The sequence below is a fragment of the Acartia tonsa genome, chromosome 3 (genome assembly GCF_053477335.1).
Source record: "Acartia tonsa isolate MP-2025a chromosome 3, ASM5347733v1, whole genome shotgun sequence".
Classification (NCBI taxonomy): Eukaryota; Metazoa; Arthropoda; class Copepoda; order Calanoida; family Acartiidae; genus Acartia; species Acartia tonsa.
This window is the reverse complement of record NC_137262.1, coordinates 25,292,190-25,317,675: the sequence shown is the minus strand read 5'-3', so window position 1 is coordinate 25,317,675 and position 25,486 is coordinate 25,292,190. Positions and strand designations below refer to the sequence as shown.

Sequence of the window (25,486 nt, the reverse complement as noted above, 5' to 3'; positions counted from 1 at the left end):
ATGAAAATGTCCACCCCCAAAATATTGATAAACCTTCTCCGGTCCTTTAGGTAGCTTAGCTGTAAAGGAGAACCATATCGATCAAGCAGTTAGTGAGATCTTAATTTACTGTAGACTACAAGACATCCTGTTACTTTTATGTAAGATTACATTTTTTGAAACATGCTATATAAAATTTAAATAGCAAAAGTAAGGAAAAAATCAAAAAAATCCTCTAAAGCACTAAACCTTATTACATTGATCCGAGGAAGCCAATTTTGGGACAACATAAATTTGAAACCAAGTACATGAACATATATTCTTGCAAGTTTGTTTGTGGAAAAATACTTTCATGCAAAATTGAAGAGGGAAAAATACAGAAACCCTTTTGCCTTAGCCTTAAGGGCTTGGCGCCCGCAAACGTCTGCTGGAATTCCTTCTTTTAGAGGAGGGTTTTGTAATCCTTATTTACCGCTAAATACCGTAATGTGTAGCTTTCTTAGGCACAAGACAGCATAAAACTGGGCTGAAATATATCTAGGACCTACATTTTGAATTAGTCGCAATTAAACATGAACGAATATGTCCAGTGGTGGTAAATCTTCTCTTAAAAGTTTTTAATTTAATGTATAAAACTGAATGAGATAATTCCTATACCTAAATGGCACAGTGCTACGCCCCCTGGAGCGCTCAAGGTAAGATGGGGAGGGGAAGGGGCATTAACGTCGACCCCCCACTTTTAATTTTAATTTGAAAAAGGAAAGTGTAGGAAAAAAATTTCTTTGGAAGTGGTTGGAAACCAAAATATTTATGTGAGATTCTTCTCTATACATACTACTGTTACTTTCATATAGGGATATACAATTGATATTTACAACGAACCGACAGCCAATAACGTCCAGTTTAGTAGCTGCGCTACTATCATTAAGGCGGTTACTAATCCTTAAGATACACACAAATTCTAATATATTCAACTAGACGCAACCAGTTGAACGTATTTTAAACCAGTAGAACCAAAAAAATATCATATGATATTGTTTTTCAACATTAATGGTTTCATTGATGTGGGCTGAGTGAAGTTAGTTTAGAGCTTGGGATAGCTTAGAACACACATATTGACTTGAACAAGAACAATTTTATACATTTTAACATGTCTAAGGTTAGTTTCATCATTTATTTTTATCATACGTGTACCTGTCATTAAAAGCGAGACTTTTCTAAGTCATAATATGTATGGTTGTTTTGTCTTTTTAACCAATTAAGAATTGTCCTTTAAATGTCAAAAGTATTAATGTTAATGTTTATATTTAGCCAATACCATTTTGTCTTTTGTTTGTTATTTAAAAATCAAGGACGAGTACGTCTTATAGTAGCGCAATCATAGTCTAAATAAACGACCAAGCAGTGTTAAAAAAAAGAAGAAAGAGACATATATAGAAAGTTAAAAAAGAAGGGACAAGAAACGAAAAAAATTAAAAGCAAGAGGATATTTTATAAGTCGAAGTATGTAAAATAATTTGATTCTTATAGTATTATTTTTAAAGTTTTAAAGTATTGTATTTGTATGAAGTCACTTCAAATGTTATCTTAGCAAATGCTTTTTTCAAAGGACGTAGAAGCTTTTTACTTTTAGTAAAATGGGGATAAAATGAAGTGTTTCAAAGGTTTGAGGGGGTTAATATAATGTATTTTTTTAAAAATAATGATTTTTAGAAACTTTAAACTTAAGTTGCATAGTGTCCTCTTGGTTGACAATTTTGATTGAAAATTACGCATTACCGTGATCATATTCCCTAAAGAAAACAAGGGTTTACTTAAATCTACCAAAATATCGCTTTATTATTAGTAGCGAAGCTACTCTATAATTCGAAATGTCCGTCCGTCTGTCCGTCCGTCTGTCCGTCCGTCCGTCTGAGACAAAGTGGGGGAAACGTGATTTTCTCGGCTCCTATAAAAGAGAGACAGCTGAAATTTTTAGTGAAGATTCTTATAACATATGCCCATCTAATCTATACATTGTTTTGTCCAACCGTCTGTCATTTGGGGTGCTAGATCGATTCCTACATTTTCATGTTTTTCTGATTTTCTCAACTCCTTTTTAAGATAATGGGGTGAAATTTTCAGGGATTGCTTAAATTTACATTTTGCATATTTTCCTTAAGTTTTATTACGATTTTTTTATTAATAGGGGTGCTAGATCGATTCCTAGATTATTAGGTTTTCTATTGTTTTCTCAATTCCTATTCAAAATTTACGGCTGAAATTATCAGGGATTGAATATGCTAATAGTCTACATATTTCCATCAAGTTTCATTAAGATTTGTTTATATATTGTGGTGCTAGATCGATTCCATAAGGAAAAAGGATAAGAGGATGAATACTCACCCCTTTTTCATGGTAAAATACTACTTCCCTATCCCTAAATTTAGAAGCAGACGAAAATCAAAAGCCGCCCAGGGCTTTTTGTAAGTCAATCATAAATAATAATGTGAATAAAAAGAAAAGCGATATTTAGCAAACAGCCGTGGGCGGTCAGAATCAGCTGAATGTTCATTATGAAAAAAATTTCCCCCTTTTTAGAAATAGAAGGATTCATCTTTCATGAACAAATTTTTTTAAATAAAAATAAAATTCTATGTAATTTTTAATTAAAGCATTAAAACGAAAATATCTAATCTAATATTCTTGCCCTAAATATGGAAATAGTAAAAAGTAAAAAAATATTTTTTTTAATAATTTTTAATCCTCCCATTTGAAAAGTAGTGGAATAGCAATAAATTTTAGCGCGGCAACAGCGCTGAGTAGGCCTCTAGGCCCACTGCCTATTTTCGTCTTCTAGTTGCTTCGATTCCTCTCTTTTATTTTTTTCTCTATGATCGATTCCTAGATTTTTAATTTTTCGTGATTTAAAGGTTGCGTGATTTTGAAGTTTTCGTCATTTCCCAATTATCAAATATATAGGATGACACTGGTATATGGTAAATATATTCATAATATACATTCATAATTTCTGAGCTTCGCTACTTATGGATGCTGTCATCCTTGTAACAATTATAAATCAATAGAAAAATAAGGTCCAAAATATTGAGAATAATCAACACAGCAATAAGCCACGAACTTGTTTGCTATTTAAGTTATTATCGAACATATTTACTTTTTTTTCTTACTAACGATTTCACTTTAACCTTTTTCAAAGCAATGTTTTTCTATAATTAGGGTCTGTTTGCCTGTCCGTCTGTACATAATTAATCTCTTAACGTTAAATTGAACATGTAAATTTATCCTCTCGACTTCAAACTTTTTATGATTATTCCTTTAATAGTTAGGTAGGATTTAGAAAACTCTATAATCATGACCAAAAAGTCCTTCCGTATATTTGAAACATGCAGATTTTTACTTTTTCAACAACATGATATGATATCATTAACATATAAAAGTTATTATTGTGATATGCAAAAAGTTGCTTGCTTTATTATCTACTGTTCTGACTGAACAACATAAAGTAAAGTATTATTATGTCATTATCTGCAGTGTCTCAGACTCATACTAACACATACCTTAAAAACTTTTTTTTTGGTTCTTTCATCTAAACCTATTTCTTGGCCACTGAAAAGCCCCCATTATTTAAATTAATGAAGAAGATCATATTTCTAGCCCCTTCAGGAGTCCTAACTATACTTTCTCTAGGGGAGTTCTTATAACCCAACTATATCTAAAAGAGAGGCATCAAAAATAAGTTTTATTCTTCTAAAAGTGGTCTAAGTGCAAGTTGAGGAAAACCGCTCATTGCTTTAATAGTTTGGCTTTTCTACATAGCTAAATATATTATCTGGCTTTCCCTTTGATGCTATAGTTAGTACCCTTGTTTTCAAAGACGTTAATAGATATATGAAGATTTAAATTTAAATTACCAATGAGCATCTTCTATTCTAACTACAACATTTTGTTGTAAATATTTTATTATAATTATTTAAAATGTCTCATACAGACACATACATGTCATATATATTTTAGTAGTGAAGCTACTCTACATTTATATAGGTCCGTTCAGACAACAAGAGTGGTGTTATTTTATTGTCAAGGGGGTGGATACACCCTCAAACTAATTGACACACTTGAAAGTCAAACAATTGTCCTTCGATAGGTAAATACTATATTGAAGCACGAAGCGAGCAATTTTTTTCACTTTCCCCTTGAATTCTAAGGTAGGAGGTGGGGGTTGACGCAGATACTATTAAAAATTTTATTTTAGAAAAAAAATAGAATGCAACTACGATGTGTTGTCGTAGGATAAAATTTGCAATTCAGCGGATATATTAGAATCTGATATTTCTCCGATATCTTTGGTGGACCAGGGGCGAATTCTTTAAAATATGAAAAAATTTTAGTTGAATAATTTAATATCTTATCTTATTTTAGAATTAATTGAATTATTCGACAAAATGTCATACTCTGCGACAAATAGACAATATCCACTAAAAAATTTATGAAATTGTTAAAAAGAATTTAGATTGTTGGATTATTGAAGTATTCTTTACCAGAATTCTTATTAGTCTATCTGTATAAGTATAGAACTAGAAAATATTTAATTATATGTATCTATCAAATATCTATCTAAATCATATACTATTGCAAACATTTTGACAATAACACAAAATATGTCATTATATTTTTTTCACCAGTGCAGTGGCGTGCGAATAGGGGGTTAAACTAAATTCCCCTTTTTTACCCCCTAATAGTTGCGGCACATGGTAAATTGCTGTGCATATCATTTTAATGTATTTTTTTCTTGTTCTTATATCTATTTTAACAATCTATATTTATGTTAGAATGAAGGTTTCGCCTCTAGCATCTAGAAGGGAAGGGTAGAAAAATAGCCTAAAACCAATTTAAGACCTCAATCTGAAATACAAATTAGCCTAAAACCATACAAGAACCTATGTAAAGCTTCCCTAAACTGGAAAACCCAATCGGTTCATTAGTGATATGAATCTTAAGTAACATACAAAAAAACTTACTACTTTTTATTATAGAATGATGGAGTATTCCGTATGAGATCCCTTGGCACCGCCTCCACTGGCATAGTGGACCAGTATGCTGATGGTAAAGCCGCTAAACTCTGGCAGTTGTATATTGGTAAGTTTGTCAAATTTATAGTCCAATTGTATTTCAATACATGTATGATATAGTTGTACTTAGTTGTAGTAGATAGGTAGAAATGCAAACCTGTAATATTTGTTCATGATTCATGTATCACACAAAAAAATATAAGGAAAGATTTTTAGCTGTATATAATTCAAAAAAGGACATTTAACAAAATCTAAATGAAAAAATGCATAGTTTAAATTCTAAAGCATTCATACATATCAAATTGCTCGAATATTTTTAGCCTTTTTTGGGTTATATTTTGCTTAATAAAATAAATAAGCAAACTATTTTGTTTTATATTTGCCAGACTCTCTAAACCTTATAAGGCCTCTCATTTCTTTATTGAAACCATCTTAATTCGAATAAATTTTAATGTAAGACGAAAAGGACAATAAAACATGATGTAAAAATAAAAAGACGTGTACTGTCAAAGTTCAACACAAAAGCTAAAAAAGTAGGAAAGTTATAAAAATGTGAATTGCAAATTTAAGAAGTAATATAATCAAAACTTTTTTTCCTTTTCTAGTAGCGAATCAACTATATATATCTTAATTATGTCTATCTTAAAGCGCTTTTAAAAGTGTCATGTGTAACGTCATAAAAATACGTCTAAATCCATCTTTTTTTAGGGGGTTCCTTTCCCACTTCTCCCCTCATTTCTTTTATTAAAGGAATTTTTGACATCACTCATGAGAGCGCTTCGTCTGTCTTCTGTGAATGTTTTAGAATCTCTCGATTGCAAATTAAGATAGGTGACAAAAATAGCTCGTAAAGATTCCTATAACCAAGGAATATAAACACACTTTACCCGTGTACGGTGTGTCTGTCAATTATGCCATATAAAAAAATATTATTTCACTGCTATCAAAGATAGATGTCTAAAATACCTACTTAATTTTATCAATCAAACTGTTCCTCTTTTTATGGATGTTGTCGTCTTGGTTCATTTTATGTCACTCTTAGGCTAAATGTGGTTGCATTTTCTCAGTTCATACAGCAAATTTTATTTTTACACAAAACAAGAAAGAGTTTATTTATGATAATATATCAGTTTTATGGTATAGTGCAGACTGCAGTTGCTATATAAAAAAACTAAATATATCTGTACCTCTGTTTATAACATGTCATTAATGGTTACTCAAAAATGTAATTTCTTCCTTATTTGTCGTCGGATTTTGAAAATTGATAGTTAATTCTGTTATAGTAATCTTTATTTTTTTCCGTTAAGATATCTATAACCACTTGACCGAGTTAAACTTTTAAGCTATTTTTGTGCCCTCTCTTGAACTAGATTCTTGGGGAGCAACCACTAGTATTATATACTGTTTATTTGCGTTTCTTAAGTTGGTCAAAAATATTATTTAGCCTTAAAAACCTTTAATACATAAATTTGGATATAATTGGCTGGTATAATATTATCTGTGTTAAGTTGTGTAGGATATAAAAATGATATATTAATTGTAAAAGGAGTCTGTTTAGCAAAACTCTTTCATATTTTGTAGCAAGGACGATCGATTAAGTTTGATAGTAGGGAAGCGTTTATAAACATTATTGGGTTAACCTACCTTTTCTCTAAATAGCCTAAAACAATACTTTGACCAATATAACTTCTAGAATTATGTATAGTAAACATATATTCTTTAATGTATTAATACATCTAACTACCTTAGTGTCTGTCTCCGTGTAAATGCTTTCTTATTGCAAAACTGACCTACAGCCAAATAATATAACCGTAGAGTAGCTACGCTCCTAAACAGTGTGGAGTATAAGAAAATTATCCCTCATTATTTGTTAGCTATAACCAGGGACATATATATTCCGAAGGGCATATAGACATAAAACAGTTTAATATGTTATATTTTATTGAATTAGATAAGAATTTATTCATTTCCTTCCTATAATTATTTAATTGACTTGTTTTTATTGTGCCATATATATATTTTTTTTAATAGTAAATTTCCTTTTCTAAACAGAACAGAAGGGGAACATAACAACATTTAATAGTAGCAAAGCGTTATAGAATAATGATTGTCGGTCAGTCTATCTGTCACATTTTTTCGAACTTAAACTGGTCTTAATTAATATAGTCTGTTAAGGACATGAAGATGAATGCTACATACTTTTTATTGCCAATTAAAATTCCGTAAATTTGGGATGTATTTGTTCTAGTTATTATCATTATTATTGTTCTAAGATGTTAGCACATAAAAACATTTCTCAGTCTGCAGATATTTTTTATAGTGTCCAATTTTCTTAAATTAGACCAGCTGTTTAAATAACCAAGTAACTATTCATGGAACTTTGGTAAATACAACTGTTATATAGATTATCCTCATGCAAGGGCTGAAATTGATAGGACAATTCTAACATGTCGAAACTTACGGACGTACGGACGGACCGACCCTCTTTATAGAAAATCTTCGTTTTTTAACAGACAACTAGAAAGGGATGAATACTTTTCAAATGAATAAAAATGGAAATTGTGCCAATAGTTTTGGTCCTTTGAAGTAGGGGGGGTTGCAGTAGCGACGTGACATGGGTCAAATATTAAGATATCAATACTTTTTGTCTGAGCTATAGATATATTAGATTAAAGGTACAGATAGAAATAGGGTTGTGGAGTAGCAACGTGAATTGGGACAGTTTTAAATGTTTCTGAAAGTAACATTCATAATGGCCACCTAATTTTTATTTTATAAACTCAAAGCTTGAACTCTAGTGAGATATATTTCAATGGATAAAATTTTGCTTCTAATTTCATACCTTTATTATAATGTACATAGTTACAATTTACAAAGGGCGAGTAATAATTCAGAATAGTAGGTCATATAATGTCTCATTTTCAGACATGCTCGGTATTCATCTTTGTTTTTAGCATCATTTCTTTTATTTGTTCTAATTTGCCAAGCTTTTCTATAGTAGTATTGTATTAAAGTATATCAATGCGTCAAACAGCGATTAAGTATATAATGAATTTTTAGGTGTAAAAAAAACGTAGGAAATTTGAAGACTAAACTATAACTTTGGTTTATAAGGTTTTTGCCTTAATTCTTCTTACATTTTTTTGAATTTTGCTCTATAGAAATATGGCTCTTTAAAACATAAATCTGTTTTCAATGGTCTTTGCATTGATTGCTATTTTCATCCTTGTCTTTAAATAAATATTATTTTTTTTCTAGAAAGGATAAAAAATAGAATACGTTGAATAAATGGGTATGCTATGATTTCCGCATTTGTCATATTTTACAATAGTGCGTAAAGTTGATGGAGTATTAACGATTTAATAAAAGGGAAGAAAACAGTTTTAATATTAAAATAATTTTTGGTTATTAAAATTTATTACAGCTATTGGAAATGATAGCACACTCAGCAAAAGCAGGAGTTTAAGGTATTAGGCAATGAAAGATAAATTAAAGTACACCTCCAATTATGATAGACAATATTACCCATTATGTATGTTAAATATATTGGTCGAAAACTTTGGACACTGACAGTTTGTAATAAAAATCAAGATCAGATAAAAATCCATTTAGTAATTAGGTCAATGAATGAGAGTGCGTTTTGATAATACTTTGGGTATCAACATATATTACAGTCCAATGTCCCCTCTCTCCTTGAATAAAAGTAGCTATAGGCAAATCCTAATGGTTGGGATTTATGCCAGTCTGAATAACAATCTTGTTTTATTTCAGTCATGGCATGCAGGAATGGTAAAATAAGAGAATAAATATTTTATTATTTTTCTATTCTAATCTTATAAAATGGTTAATCAGACACAAAAATCGCAATAATTTCATATAACCTGCAATGTGCATGTCGAAGTGTTGATGTGGCACCAAAAAATACGTCATACAACAAAGTTGACCAATGAGAGGCCAGTATACACTGTAATTGACCAATGGTAAAATTTATTTTGCCCTCTCATTGGTTATTTTATCATTTTTTTGGTGCTACTTTACACTGTCTCTTTATAGTTATTTCTCGCATCGTATTATAAACAGCTTTCCGTGGATATTGAATGTACAATTATAAGATTAAAACCATTTTTTTAGCCCCGAGGTGCCGAAGGCACACGCTAAAATAACTGGTTTTAATCTTATGATTGTAATTTTTATATTCGTAGAAAGCTGGATATAATACGATGCTAGCCATAGTTTTTCGTATTGATGAGAACCGGTTCTTATCCACCGGATTCGAAACTTTTAATACTTTTATTAACACTAGCAGTGTTCAAACTTTCAAATTATAAAAGGGGTAATTTACATATATCAGTATTTAGGATTTACATCAATTTGATGTACATTTTCTCATTTTTTTGAGATTCTTGTAAAAAGGCATTCTTTTTCCCCTGATATTTGAGGAAAAATAAATATAAAGTAAATACACATACACACAAATCAGAAAATAAGATTTTCTCTGCCACCACCAAACCATAATGGAATAAATTCAATATTTATATGTGACTATCTTAGTTAGGAGATTGAAACTAACTTTATATGAGATAATAGAAATATATTTTAAGAGGAATATTTTGTTTTTACATCCTGATTTAGCTCCTCATTTATAAGATTATATTGAATTTTCACTTAGGTTCCGGGAAGGATTTAGACTATCTAACTGTAGATTCAAGTATTGGGATGATCTTAGTTTATTCTCTTACTTTCCCTATATACTTGGAAAATAGAGCTACTAGATGCTAGGGTCGCAACCGTTAGTAATTTAAAGAATGTGGTTTCTTTTTTCCCTCTCTTCCTTAGATTTCATATTGGCTGGTATAAATATTGAAATACCTAGGTTTACAATGGACAATGAATTATCCCAATTATGGAAAACAATTTTCCATTTTGTAAATTTTACAAATTGGTGAAAAAGTTTTGACAAAACTGGCGTCGTTTTATTTCGCTTATTTTAAATAGATAGGAATTCTCATAAACTCGTATACATTCTACTAACTGTATGTGGTGAGAGGATATGTCCCAATACTAACCTACTTCTACTAACAAATATTCTCTACATTTTTTCTATTCGTGAGTTCGTAAGTACGATATTCTTGGATTTGAATCAAGTAATATTTGGGTTAAAGTAAACTATTTAAGTAGGAAGTTCATATCAAATGGACAGTAAGTTAAATTTAGTCTGACATAATATCTAAATTTCTCTTGTCGAGTATTTGTCATTTAAATAGTGATATTACAGCATTAGTACCAAAGATTATAGACCTATAAATACCATAATTTATCTTTGCTGGGCTATGTTTTCATCCTTGTTTGTCTGCCCACTTCCTAGATATGCGTGCCAAAATAGATCTAACTGTATTCATAAGAAATTTAACAAAATATAGGTAACTCAATTGCAATAATAAAATAAAGATAGTCATAAGAAACACAGTAATCATAATGGTATACCTATTCATATACCTATTATACCTATTATTAATATTGTTATATTTTCCAAATAGATTGTCATATTGTGTTTTATAAAGTAGTAAAGATATTTCGTTTGTATCAAGCTATCTTCAAACCGATTTAGTTGTCCAATTTGGGTGAGCTTCATATATATCTTCGGAAGGTTTAATAGATATCTTACTTTTAAAATCAATTTTTGAGTGTTTTAGGCTGTTTTACTGCTTCTCTCTCTAGATGCAAGAATCATAAAATCAAATGTTATTCTTAAGTCAAAACTGCTAAACATATTCCAATTTGAGAGAAAACTAAATTTTGCAATACATTTTTTTCTCACGTACATATCAACTTACGTATCATGAAATAGAATGTTTTTACTGTAAAAAGTATATTAAATTGCTATACATTCACAATTGAAGAGTAGTTTTGCTCCTTATTAGAAATACCATTTTGTTGCTTTTGCGTAGAAAATGAAAGTACTAAAAGTACCTTTATAGCCTAAATTATAGACTGAATTATAAACGTAATAAAAACTTAATTTTGTTTTATGCAGCAGTAGACAGAGACAAGTTGCGTCAAAAAATAGCATTTTACACACAAAATATGTATTTATACGTATATATATTATACAACATTTATTTGAAATAGTAACACACAAACCTACTATAAAAATATGTATGTAATTCGATATTTATAAGCACAACTCTATTATTAGTTGTTTTAAATTTTCAAAGTATCATCTAGTTATTAATCGAAATATAATTATTTGGATGTTGAACCATCATTGCACGTAATCTAATAAAGTGATACTCCCAGCTGGCTAAAAAACGTTACCCCCCTCCCCTACCCTTCCAATAGATGACCAATAAATGAGGTCTTTATTAGCAACCTAAATTGACGAAAAAAAATTTCCTGTCAATATTTCCACCTATTTTTAGTTATTATTATGAAATTCTAGGAAATCTAGGTTGAGTGCCATAGAAGCGAAGCATTTATAAACGAAAATAGAGAACTAGCAAGCGAGAGAGTTTTGCATTACATATGAAAAGAAAGATGAAAAAATCTTGAGTGGTCAAACAGTAATTTTTCTTCATGGATAATCTAGGCTAGGCATAGAGCACTGAATGTTATTCTGTAGGTACTGCAGGTTGAAATATTTCAGATTCCATATTGAGCTTTTCTGTGTATATCAGGATTAAAGTATGTAGGAAAAAATTAAATTTTCCAGATTATTTCTTTTTTTGAAGCGTGGTTGTATATATTTCTCCTAAAGGAAAAATTTAACATATTTTAGCAATAGACGTATGTACATGCATACATTTATAAAGTAGACGGGATACTAATATTTTTTGATTAATCAGTTGGGAATGAATACACAACATAACAAAAGTCCTAATGCCTTTATACCTGGATAAAAAGAAGCATATATTGTCTACCAGTAAATATCACAGGAACTAGGCAATGAGATAGTCTCATTGTCTCACCACCTACATTTCAAACCTCAACACATAAAATACTGTTCTCGAATCAAGTCTGTAATACGCAATAATCTCTTTTAAAGATTAATTGTGAATGCCAAAAAAGCTGGTCACTCAACCTATGGTTACATGTGACTGAAATACACACAAAATAGGTGTTTAAAGTTAAAGCACGGGGAGTGCATTAGCCCGATTTAGGTACAACTCCTTACCATTCACAGTGAGGGTTTTCAACAAAGGGCGTTCAAATAATTAATGTCTGAAGGATATTATGCCGCGTAATCATGTACCTCACTAGCAACCAAAACAAGTCATAATCCTCTAAATTTTATCGAGGTTATGCCTTTTTAGACTAATGAAGGGTGTACAATTTTGCTGTACGGCCAGCAGCTTAGCAGCCAGCAGCCTTTACAATTATATCACATACGACACTTGATCCAAGCATAGTTTTCCCATATCTAGAATTAACATCTGATTCTCCTTTACAAATATACCACATACGACACTTGATCCAAGCATAGTTTTCCCATATCTAGAATTAACATCTGATTCTCCTTCCGCTCAAACTATAACTTCAAACTTAACAAAGACGATATTGTTTAGATGATGCAAGGACAAACTCAAATTAGACATTACTTTCTTGGGGGTATTGTGTAATATACCAATTATAGCTTAATGATAACAATAAAATGATATTTAAAAGGATATGTTTTTAATGTGTTTGGTACATAATATCATTACTAAATATGAAAAATGAAAGTCCACATTGCAACTCAATAAATTAAATTGTTGAAATTTCACTGGCAACAATGTCTTTATTATAGCTTTAGTAGATTTAAAGTTTATTCAAAAAATAGTTCTTTTTCTTGCTTTTATAGTGGAGTTAAACTTATATGGAAAAGCTTTGATTTTAGAATAGAAAATATTTAGGAATTTTCTTTCCTAAAATTGCAAAACTGTAGAAAAGACAAGAGATGAAAATTTAAATTTCTGTGGTAAATACAGGGATACAGTTATAGGACAATGGACGATAAATCATTCTTCTATCATACATTATTTTGTGTGAAATTTACCTTTAGTAAATATAGTTTTAGGGGGCGAGGGGTGTAAATTACTTCAATCTACCTCCCTGGTTATAGAGAGCTGGAAGGATAAGCATGTTGGAACTATTTTTACATTTTATCTTTATTTCTCAAACCATATATCAGTTATGACTTTGACAGACATAGATGTAAAATAATTGGATCTATTATAAACTTGGCATAAACATTTTTTGAAGAATTTACTGCTACTTATAAGTGTAGCAAGCATAAAACCATGATAAAAAATATATTATGTTTTATCCAATATGCAATGATTGGAAGATTTATCAGTTTTTGCTTTGTTTCTTTCATTATATACCAGGAATAAAGGTACTAAGAAAGAGGGGTAATAAGGCTCCACCAATAAAAATATCCTGGGAGAACTCGGCAGACCTGCTATTGGGTAGAAACTGTACACATTTTGGTATGAAAGGCCTTATTTTTTTTATTTCTTCCCAATAAAAAAGTCGGCTATAAACGGTCGAATTTCTTAATTAAAACCCATAGATCAATTAGTTTCCATAGCTTTTAAATTTCGTTCGGACGGGTGTTAGTGACACTACTCCTTAACTTTTTATAGATTTTTATACATTTAAAAAATAGGAAAAATACTATTAAACTTAGATAATAAAATACGAGTCTATTCCCTTTCCATTTTTATAAGTGTAATTTTTATTTTGAAATTAATTGTCATGATGCATTTTTAAAAATTTTTTTTTATTTCGTTGGTTCATATATTTTAAGGTGTTGACGCAACAATACCCTCTAATAAAATCAAAACTTTGTATCCGAATATTAAGCATTAATTGTTCTAAATGTTGTCGAGATTTGAAAGTACATACCACGCACAATCTATTTAATATTTTAGAAGTATCTTCTGTAAACTAAAGGAATACAGTTTATACTCAGGTAGTTAACATATGCTATACCAGTTATAAAAAATCATTCGGTATCTTTTTTTAAGATAATGTTGTAGTCTTAATTTTCTCATATAAAGTAAAAATAATAATAATAAAGTAACGTGCAATATTTTTTTGTAATGTTTAAAAAATATTTTAATTACTAAAAGAATCTAATAAAATAGTTTTAGTCAATACTGAATAAACGATGATAAATCCTTTTAAAAACTATGTAAAAGTTCCTCTTTGATTGTGACAAATTGTTTTACTATACATTATTCTTCTTGTCTCATAATTCTATTATACCAGGATTGGTTTTTAAAAAATCAGATATAGAAAATAATCTTGTTTTCTTAGGTATTATACAGTCTTATATCCTTTGGATGGTTAATTCATCGTAAAACGTATTTACAATATCTCAATATTTTTTAGCTCTTTCAAAGCCCTAACTTTCTATAATTAGCTCGTTGATTTTTAGTACAACTTTTCGCCAACTTTTCTATCTATAGTTGACTCTTTCAAAGTCCTAGCTTACTCTCTGTAGCTGGTTGATTTATCGTAGAATTTGTAGCAAGGATCGATTAGTCTGGTGCACATTTTAACACCTAAATTTTATTTTATAGTAGCGTAGCTGCTCAATTATTGAAGTATTTCGGTTCATGAGTCCTTAAGATTATGCAGAGGGGGGAGGGGTCATTAGTGTAAATTATATTAGTACCCGAAGTGTTACACCCAAATTATCTCAATTGTTGTCTTAAAACTTTTGTTAATTTTGAGTATGATTTAAATTATTAAAATATTTTTAGGCGACCAGAAGAACCGAACTGAGAAGTACAAGAACTTCCTGATCTCCCTGCTGAAGAGAAAGAATGTGACGACTGTACTGGACGCTGCCTGCGGTACTGGCGTTGACAGTGTCATGCTTGTTGAAGAGGTAATATTTTAATATTTAGATATCTAAATTAGGGCAATAATTAAGGAAGGCTAGTACGAACGTTTTGCAGAAACTTATATATAATCTCGACTGTGTAGATACTATAGAGTTTGAAGTACTATGAACAATCCCTGGTTTTATATTGCTTGTTAAATAAAACAAAAACTGAGAATAAAAAATCAATCAAAAAATATTATTAATGTATATGTTACATAAATGAATATTACAAAAAAACATAAAATTAAAATAATTGTTAAATATTTCTCTACTGCATCAAATGAATTTCTTATTATGCCAACATAAAACAAAAGTTTTTCAGAGTTTATTTAATAGATACAGAGACAGGGAAATAGATGATAAAACAATCTTTTTACAGGAATCTTCTAACTTTGATAGCATATATACAGGGTGCGCCACATATCCTCGGACTTTTTCTAAATTGTAAACAAATGTATAAAAAATGGTCAATTTTAAAGATTTTATTAAATTTTAAAAACTGGGAAGCAAACTAGGTATATGACTATTAGATCATTGATTAAAATCGCCGCCAGAATCAATCACTGCCTTTACCCGCCTCCTCAACCGCCGGCAGGCCCAGGCCAAAATGTACCTGTCCAAGATGGCGAAGTTCTCCTTGATAGTGGTAATGAGGAAGGTCTTTGTGGCATGGGCACGTCTATTGGTGCATGCTTCAAAGTAGCCCTAGGCCCAAAAGTCCATTGAATTAAGATCGGGCTGCTGGGAGGCCCCATTTCCGTGAGTAACCGCAGGATCCTAATTCACCCAACTTTCAAGCTACCATTTGACACGGAGGCCTTTATTTAAACCACAGTTGAGCCAGAACGACGGTCTATACCTTTTTAGAAATGGCATGAAGATTCAAAATAGGGTTGTCAGCGCAATCCATAGTCTAAAATGAGTTTTTAAGTTTCATATGGGTCTCTAAAGTCGAGAACCGAGAAATTTTCACGATTTTACACGATTTTTGACGTTTTTGACATCTCTAAATCTGTCACGTTTCACTTTGCCGGAGTACTACAGCCAAGCCCTTTTAGATAGAGAGCTCTAGTCTTTTCTAGTGTCTTACTTATGTATCTAACAGTATCCCCAGCAAGTTGTATAACTCTACCTCATCTACAGATGGGCTGAGGTCCGATTTATTGGGCCCTAGTCGAGAATCCAGATTATACCACCGGCGCAACTCGAATCTGCTTTGTTGAACATAAGCGCGGCCAGCTCGGAGTACGAGCCCATCTTCGTCCAAAAATTTTTTGTGCTAAAAGGTCATTACCTAAGCTTTTTATAATGGGGTCAAACCTCCCGATTGGTCAAGTAGTTTTGACGCTGTGGCCGTTTAAAGAAAGTCCGAGGATATGTGGCGCACCCTGTATGTAAGATGCGGAAAAAGAACCCTTTCTGTCATTGGAAACTCTTAGCCTTTCCCTTCTATTTTCAAAACAGTCGTAATGATTATTTGGGGCAGATAAATTTAATTTTCGTGGTCCTCTCTCTCCCTGATAACAACTGCATCCTTATAATAAATTCATTAATTTCCTTCATGCTAAAATATGAGGGACTGTCAATTGGACAGCCCACAGAAATAAACTGGACGCCTTTTTGATGGTTATCAAAATTTAATTTGATAAATCATATCAATATCAAATTCTATTGGACTAAGTACATAAATGGACAGACAGACAAAGTTAGTTGTAAGATTCTGATTAAATTTCATTTCATTTGAAATTTAAGAATCTTATCTCAAATAACATCCCATTTCCATGATAACAGGACGAATAGATAGAAAGACAGAGTGAATTAAATGGTGTTGATGCTTAATGTTGATTGGAATAACCACAAATAATTCCACAAATGCCAGACGGACATATGGACATAGAGTCATGTGAAATCAAATTATGGTATTTTTAACACAAGTATGAGTTTTAGTTAGTTTATTTTTGTCTTTATAAGAACCTACGAAATATTTTTATCAAAATGCACAATTTGCCGGTTTGACAATTGCTGTAGATCTTTTCATATATGTTTAATTTTGCATAAGATTGTTATAAAAGTATAATTTACATAAATATAGCATTTAAAATATATTTTTGTAGTATAGATATAGACCATACAGGTAAGAAAACCTGATACAATACGGATAGGGTACAAATTAAAATGTAGGTATATTGAAAATAAATTAGATTTTAAATTGATAAAAAGCAGAAATTATCTGCAATAAGAGGAGAAGACTCAAGAGATCATTTTAGTGTGTTTAAATTTGTGTTTTTGTGCTTGGTAAGTTATGCTATGGCATAACGTGCAAAAAGTAATTTTATTTGTGTTTTTATTCTTAGAATTTGACTTAACAGGCGCCATATATGATTGTGTGGCATACATTTATTTATAGGAGAAAAATATTTGTTTGACCTATTTCTAATCATTTTATCCCCAAATGAATAGCGTAGAAAAGCCATGAATATAGGGAATTTGCAAAAGTTTGCCGAAAGGAAAACATATTTTTAGGGTAAAGTAGATGTTATGACTTTTTAGAAGGTTAAACCATCAATCTACTCTCCCTTTCCTCCAAATTTTCAACTTATAACATATCTAAGTTTGAAATAAAACTTCTGTTAAATCTGTATACCTATAAGTTAAGTAGTTTATATTAGATACTTTAACTAACAACTGCCAACCACTTAATTGAAGGTGATAACTAAGAATTTGTGGAAATATTTTTTCTTTAGTTGCCTCATACAAATATCCCTAAATGAAAGGTGTAGGTTTGTGGGATGAATGCAAATGTCAAAATAAGTTTTTGTTTCATCTTTAGCCAAAACCTTACAAAACCATAGTGCATTAATTTTAAACAAGAGAGTTATTAGATTAGAGTGTTATTAACATTTATAAACAATAGAGGAATTAGTTTTAAAATATCATTTATAGTAAAAACCTTACAAAAATTAGTGCATTAATTTTAAACAATAGAGTTATTAGATTAGAGTGTTATTAACATTTATAAACAAAACAGTAATTAGTTTTAGAATATCATCTTTAGTAAAAACCTTACAAATATTAGTGATGTAATTTTAATAAACAAGAGAGTTATTAGATTAGAGTGTTATTAGCATTTATAAACAAAAGGATTATTAGATTAGAGTGTTATTAGCATTTATAAACAAAAGAGTAATTAGTTACAAAGTTTTGTCTTTATTCCCTTACAAAACCATAGTGCATTAACTTTAAACAAGAGAGTTAGTAGATTAGATTGTTTGTTAATACTTTTATATACATTTAAGTTAGAGGATATATGCTGTGTTGATATTAGAGATACTGAAACAAAATCCTTGTGCTGTTATAGTTATTTATTGTATTATATCATAGACAGCTTTCCGCGGTTAGTAAAACGATAAATTAAAAATTTTCTAAAATACGATACATGATTTTTCAGTATGACTGAGAATCCAGTTCTAATCCAAAGGTATTATTTGGCTTTGAAGCCATACTGGAAAAGGAATTGCCATATTATGTTAAATATAAAAATCCACGTTTTTAATATGTCATTGTTTTAAGTACTTAATTAAGTAAAGATTACATTTTCAGGGGTTCAAAGTGACCTCCTCCGATGCCTCTGACAAGATGTTGAAGGATGCATACAAGACAAGGTGGGCCAGGAGGAAGGAACCTCATTTTGATGATTGGGTAAGTTGAAGTTTGCTTACAAAAGAAAAGTTTCAAGATTAAAAAAATCACTATTATAATTACACGACCTTCGTCTGGAAGTCTAAACTGTGCAATGCAGTGTGCATGGTAATAAGTTGCACTTGTTTTGAACCAATTCATTTTTGCTAAATTTATTTTTTAGTTAAATATTCCCAAAATGTTTTCTACTGGTAATAATTACAATTGGATGTTTTTTTTTAAAACCAGATACAAATGAACATAATGAATTTCAGCTTGTTATTGACTTGCTATAATCCTTGACTTGTTTCCAGGTTATTGAGGAGGCTAACTGGCTGACCCTGACCCGCGACGTACCTGTCCCCAATGGAGGCTATGACGCTCTCATCATTATGGGTAACAGCTTCGCTCATCTGCCAGACTCACATGGTGACCAGAGGGATCAAAGGTAAAGAAAACATATTTTCATTGACATATTATAAAGGATAATATTTTTTTAAATTTGATTTTACTATGTTGTTAAATAAGAAGACAACACAAGTTTAATGCTTTAGGATGCTTAGTAAGATGTACTATCTACCAAAAAATATCTAAAAAATACCTACAGCTTTGTATATAGTGCATATAAAAAATGACGTCATACGCAGACTAAATGACAGGCCAGTTTACATTTCAATTGACCAATGGTAGGCCAATATGGCGTCATTTTTTTATGGGTATTATAAAAAGCTTCGATATTTATCCTTATTGATCTATCATTATATCCTATTAAATAGACAGATATTAAATATTCAAAGTAAAGTATTTCTTTACTTCATACACTGAGTTTATTTTCTATTTTTTTCTCCAGAGTCTGCATTGAGAACTTTGCTAAACTTGTCAAACCTGGCGGAATATTTGTTATTGATCACAGGTAAATACAATATATTTATTCAAATTATGTTTGAATAGAAAAATTGAAGGAAATAAAAACACCAATTAGTACAAAAAAGGGTTTGGGTTTTGTACTTAAACTACGAACCGATTTAGTTCTTCTTTCTGGGAAACTTTGTATAGATCATTAAAATTTTCTTTACATTATTAAGTGATGGTAAGAGTTACTTCTCCCCCCCCCCCTCTTCGAATAGAATAAGGATCACTCTTTCTCCTTCCTCCTATTATAGGGTACTAAATAGGCTAGAAGGAAAGCCTTTTATGTAATAAGGATCGAAAATGATTATAGAAAACAGATAAAAGAACATTTTTAGTAAACATTGGATTTTTCAAGAAATTAAAAAATTTGACACTAAAAAAAATACTAATTTTGTATATTTAACTTTTCTGACAGTTAAATAAGATCCATAGTTAGCCAATTGTATGTTTTATTTTACAACTTTAATATCAATGGCAGAAGGAGTAAAGCAAAACAGTCTTAGATAGTTTATTAAATATCATCAATAGATATTTTTCAATCTTTCACTTTAGAAATAAAAATGTTTTTAGGAACTATGATTACATATTGGAGCATGGCCACGCCCCAAAGAATAACATCTACTATAACAGCAGCCACATTAAGGTAGACTAAGTTATTTGATTTTCTTTGATTTTCTTTTTTTAAATGGCTCTTAGACTTCTTGCAGGAATAGTCCCTTTCGTGGCAACGCCCCTTAAGGGGCGATTTGTCGTATTTTCACATAGCTTTTGATAGGTCAAATTAGGTTAGGTTAGGTTATATTGGGTTAGGTGCTTGCCCCACAGGGTTATGTAATTGGCCCCGCAGGGTTAGAGCCCCCCGCAGTGGCTAGAAATAGGAGAAAAGCTACTGTGAAAAAACGAAGAAACTACCCTTAAGGAGCGTTGCCACAAAAGGGACTCTTCCCCTTCTTGCAATAGCACTAACACTTGACCTTTAATTCACATAATTTATCCTTCATTGTGTTAATCTGTCTATTAAGCTGAATTTAAAATAAGAATTATCGTCTTGTATTAGGATATAAAGTAGGGCGGGTTCATATCGGAATTAGACAAAGAGGGGATATGCAACAGATAAAATTAACCTTTAAAACATTTCTGACCGAAAAAGAATTTTAAAAAATTGAGTTTTAGAACGCGACCACTAAAAAATATATTTGATTACTTATTAATATGCAAAGACGACATTCAAATTTTTTTTAATCAGAACTACGGCTTCATGTTGCTCCCTGGAAAGGCCTTGAGGAGCTGAATCAGGAACTTTTGTCCGTTTCGAAATATCTCGTTCCTAGCCTTAGAAATCATTAAAAAAACACATTTTTTAAAGGTTTATTGAGAATTGTCCAATTTGTAGAGGTTTTTTAGATTTTCTCAGGCTGGAACAAGATTTTTTAAAAAAGGGTAAAAAATTCCTGATTCTACTCCTCAATGCCTTTCCTGGGAGCACCATGAAGCCATAGTTCTGATTCAATAGATTTTTGACTCCCATTTATAAATAGCTATACAATTGAATGTCTGGTCGTCAGCGGTTTTAAGACTTTTAAGATAAATTTTAAATCATACAGAGGTGTATTATAATCATAAAAATCATTTGCAGATCCCCGCTTTGGCCTCACAAAAAAATGTCCAAAATCAACCCACCCTAATATAAAGACAAGTATCCTGTATGTAAACCAGCAACCTAACCTGATAACCCTGGACTATTATATTATATTATTAGGATATAAAGACAAGTATCCTGTATGTAAACCAGCAACCTTACTTGATAACCCTGGACTATCATATTATATTATTAGGATATAAAGACAAGTATCCTGTATGTAAACCAGCAACCTAATCTGATAACCCTGAACTATTATATTATATTATTAGGATATAAAGACAAGTATCCTGAATGTAAACCAGCAACCTAACTTGATAACACTGGACTATTATATTATATTATTAGGATATAAAGACAAGTATCCTGTATGTAAACAAGCAACCTTACTTGATAACCCTGGACTATTATATTATAATATTAGGATATAAAGACAAGTATCCTGTATATAAACCAGCAACCTAACCTGGTAACCCTGGACTATTATATTATAATATTAGGATATAAAGACAAGTATCCTGTATATAAACCAGCAACCTAACCTGGTAACCCTGGACTATTATATTATATTATTAGGATATAAAGACAAGTATCCTGTATGTAAACCAGCAACCTTACTTGATAACCCTGGACTATTATATTATATTATTAGGATATAAAGACAAGTATCCTGTATATAAACCAGCAACCTAACCTGATAACCCTGGACTATTATATTATATTATTAGGATATAAAGACAAGTATCCTGTATATAAACCAGCAACCTAACTTGATAACACTGGACTATTACATGAATGTTGAGGACCCCGAGGAAAACACCGACGACACCCATTTCAGGTAAATGATAACCAAAATACAAACATACTTTAATCATAGAGCATCGATGCTAATATAAAAGCAGAGAAAAGTAATAAAGCATAGATGAATATTCTATTAAAACAAGATTTTGCCTTTGTTAACTTAAACTAATAAATATTCTTCTACCCCTCACCCCCTTACAAAATTTAAATCTACTAAAGGAGGAAATATTTTTAGTAGCGAAGCTACTCTATAAATCACTTTGTCTGTTCGTCAGTCAGTCAGTAAGTCCGTAACGCTATGGGGGAAACGTGATCATTATACTATATACATTTTTAAAAGGTTTCGTGATTTTTATTATTGAAATTTTTATGACATATGTTGTCATCCTTGTTTTTATATAATTTCTTTATTTATTATCAATTGACCATTAAATATAAAAATAGATATCAACTTATTTAAAGTTCAACAACTATATATAAGCTCCCAAAAAATTGTACATACTTTTTCGCCAATGTAATCAATTATCAATAAAGAAATGGACGGATAAAAGTTGGCTTAGATAAGCATTCTTTAACTGCTATTTACATGGCTTTAAACTAAATGTGTTTATATATAATATAATTAAGATGTTATAGCCCCGTTTAGGCTATTTTGAGAATGTTATTTAAAAAACCGTGTTATGGTTATTACCATCCATGTTTTTGTTTGTATTTTTTGTGTGTTTAATTAAATAAGATCATTATCTATTAATCTTATTCCTAATCTTACACTGCACTGAATTTGAGCATAAATGTAATGAATATTTACAGAAATGTATGTAGATAGGTAAATAAGATTATACAAAAAATATTAAAATTGTCACTGAATATCTTAAATCTAGGAATTTTAGACTTGCTTGCAGAGATATTTAGAGACATTTGAAACCACAATTTGATAATGATTAAATGTTATTTTATAAAACTAAAATTCAAAGTTAAAACCCAAAAGCCATTCTTAAAATGTAAACTTAAATGTTTTAAAATTTTTGAAAGATTGAAAAAAACATGAAAGAGCCTTTTCTTTATTTTTTTGTAAGAATCTGCTTTAATAATATCATTTCATTTACTTAACTACAGAAGCATATATACAGACCAAAGTATTTATTATTTATTGGTAAGCTTGTTTTATAATTTGTAATTACTATTTATATTTAGATTATCCTATTATCCTCACACTGTCAGAGAATTCTCTAGTCTCCTCAGGTATTATACGTTTTTTTAGAAGCTTAGCTACTCTATAATTTGTTTGTATGTCTGCTGTATTTTCCCTCAGTCCTTAGATTAGAGTGGTGTAGCACTTAGTGAAAGGATTCGTTGTCAGGAAAGTGATAGGTTCCAATTTCGTCCCAACACCTCGTCATAACAAAAAACAGACGTAAAAATGGTTCTGCTATTACAATATGTGCCTAACATAGATTAGAAAGGGGAATGCCTTGTCCCAGAACATGCAAAACTAATTACCATAGAATATTATGACTTCTTGACTAAAATTTTGCATCAAATGGTTGGTTTTCTGAAGGGTGTTTGACTATATAATCGTGCATATTATTAATCAAGATTCGGTTTAGAGATACACCAAAAATAAGAGCTTGTGTTGAATACCGTCCTTTTCTTTTCTTGTCTGCTACGTTCATTTCATTAAAATTATGTTAAGATTTTTGACAGCTTAACTTTGACAAAGCAATTAATGATTTTTAGGCACTTACTTAATTGTAATAATTTTGGATTTAAATTTCTTTTTTAAACCTTACTCTTAATCGTACTTTTACAAGATATTTTTGTAACTAATAAACATAATTATATATTAAATAGTTTTATATAAAGAAAAATACTAAGTAGTTAACTTGTTAAACAACAAAGTTCTAATGTCAAAACCAAGTTTTATATTTCTTTTTATATATTAGTTGTCAGCTTAGCTACTCTATAATAAGTTACATACGTCACTCCTTCTAAGTATTTTCTGGTATGTAGTGTTAAACGTTTTCACTTACTGTAGTGGAACAGACAAACAAATAAGAAGTATGCAGGCAAACGTGATTATAGAACTCCAAGATTACAATAATAATGTGCATATGACATAAAAAAATCAACACATTATATAGAAATATATTGCCTACTAGGGGCTTTGCCCCAAGAGGTAATTAAAGAAAAAAAATTACCTCTGGAGATGCCCCCACAAATTTTGAATAATAAAAAGAAATTAAGTACCTGATGAGAAGCCCTCACTTCACCACTAATTTTAAATAATTAAAAAAAGGGGGGGGAGAATTTTTTTCATTTTTAGGGGGGTTGGGGGTTTCCCACCCCCCGCCCCTTAAATAGCCTAAAACCACCACAGGACCAGTAGGTATGTTCTCTAAAGAATAGAATCCGATCGGTTCAGTGGTTACTGAGATCTTATGGGACTGACAGACAGACGGACGGATAGACATCAGTCTACTTTGTATTATAGATAAAAAATTAAATTGGTGAATTAAAATGTATACTGGCCCGCCATTGGAAATTTAGTCTTTGTATTGGCCTATCATTGGACATTTGTATTGTATGACGTCATTTTTATAGGCACTATAAAAAGCTTCTAAATATAATAGTTTTACTGTATAATACATTGCTATTCTTTTTCTACATTTTCTTATGCTCCGCTACTAATGAACAAAATTGATCCTGTTTTGTTGTTATGTCTCAACAAAGAAAAAGTTATTTTTATTTAATTTTGTTGCAAATAAGAAAAGTAGTTGTTATTAAGTTTTCTTGCTGCAACAACAACATGTTAAATATAAGAAATACTAATTATTAAGTTCCTGTAACTTGTATTATTTGTAATAAAAGAACTTTATGGTTACAACAAAGGTTAACAATCAAATGTTATCAATAACGTTAAATTTTGTAAGACTACTTAAGTTGGTTTGAAAAAAGATGATTTGAGTTTTTTGTTCATAAAGAGTGCTACTGCTGTATTTTAAAATTGCAGCTGCGCCTCTAGGGGTATCTTGGGGGGAGGGGGTAGAGTCGACCCTTCACTTTCAATGAAAGAATAAAAGGACATTTTCTCTTAAGATGGGGGAGGAACACTTACCCAAAATAGTAACCTTGATAAGTATTACCCTAATTGTCCATCATCTATTTTATTTTAGATCTGCCTTCGGCCCTAAATCCAAGCACACCGTGTACGCTGACTTCAAGGCTATGGCCGAGGAACCCTCCCCAAGCTTCTATATTCATGTCATTGAGAAAGCATTGTGATTCATTATGTAATTGTGTGTTAGGCTGACCCAAAATGCAAAATTTCTAAATTTCAAAAATTACACATCTTTATTTAAAATTCAAATCACCAATAAAATAATATTTTCGGTCAAAAGTGATAATTTTAAAATACAAACCTATGGTAAAGATTAAAGAATTTTTTTCTTCAAATAATAGCATTTTCATTTTGAGCCAGCCTAATGTTAATAAACTACTAGCAGGATATCAATAAAGAGTTATGAAAGCAAAACAAAA

The 25,486-nt window shown here is 30.6% G+C and overlaps 2 protein-coding genes across 3 annotated transcripts in view; one reads left to right on the top strand and one right to left on the bottom strand.

The window, feature by feature from the left end:
- LOC145313731 (dual specificity protein kinase CLK2-like) overlaps nucleotides 1-25,486 on the bottom strand; it is a 317,678-nt gene that overhangs the window by 226,198 nt on the left and 65,994 nt on the right. The window lies entirely within an intron of this gene.
- Gnmt (Glycine N-methyltransferase) lies at nucleotides 968-25,486 on the top strand. 2 transcript variants are annotated; one of them, XM_080153280.1, is made up of 10 exons: nucleotides 968-1,138; nucleotides 5,013-5,115; nucleotides 14,795-14,922; nucleotides 18,520-18,618; nucleotides 18,912-19,045; nucleotides 19,448-19,510; nucleotides 20,080-20,152; nucleotides 21,877-21,986; nucleotides 23,144-23,191; nucleotides 25,123-25,486. In XM_080153280.1, exons 1-10 carry the CDS (start codon nucleotides 1,130-1,132, stop codon nucleotides 25,229-25,231), a joined length of 876 nt encoding a protein of 291 aa, XP_080009406.1. In that variant the 5' UTR covers nucleotides 968-1,129; the 3' UTR covers nucleotides 25,232-25,486. The 2 variants fall into 2 exon arrangements, with proteins under 2 accessions (XP_080009406.1, XP_080009407.1); XM_080153281.1 differs by lacking the exons at nucleotides 21,877-21,986; nucleotides 23,144-23,191; nucleotides 25,123-25,486 and adding an exon at nucleotides 21,573-21,704 and having other exon boundaries at nucleotides 986-1,138.

Coding starts and splice junctions, on each gene's coding strand:
- Gnmt (XM_080153280.1), top strand. Junction 5,116..14,794: donor ACTCTGGCAGTTGTATATTG/GTAAGTTTGTCA, acceptor AAATATTTTTAG/GCGACCAGAAGAACCGAACT. Junction 18,619..18,911: donor AACCTCATTTTGATGATTGG/GTAAGTTGAAGT, acceptor ACTTGTTTCCAG/GTTATTGAGGAGGCTAACTG.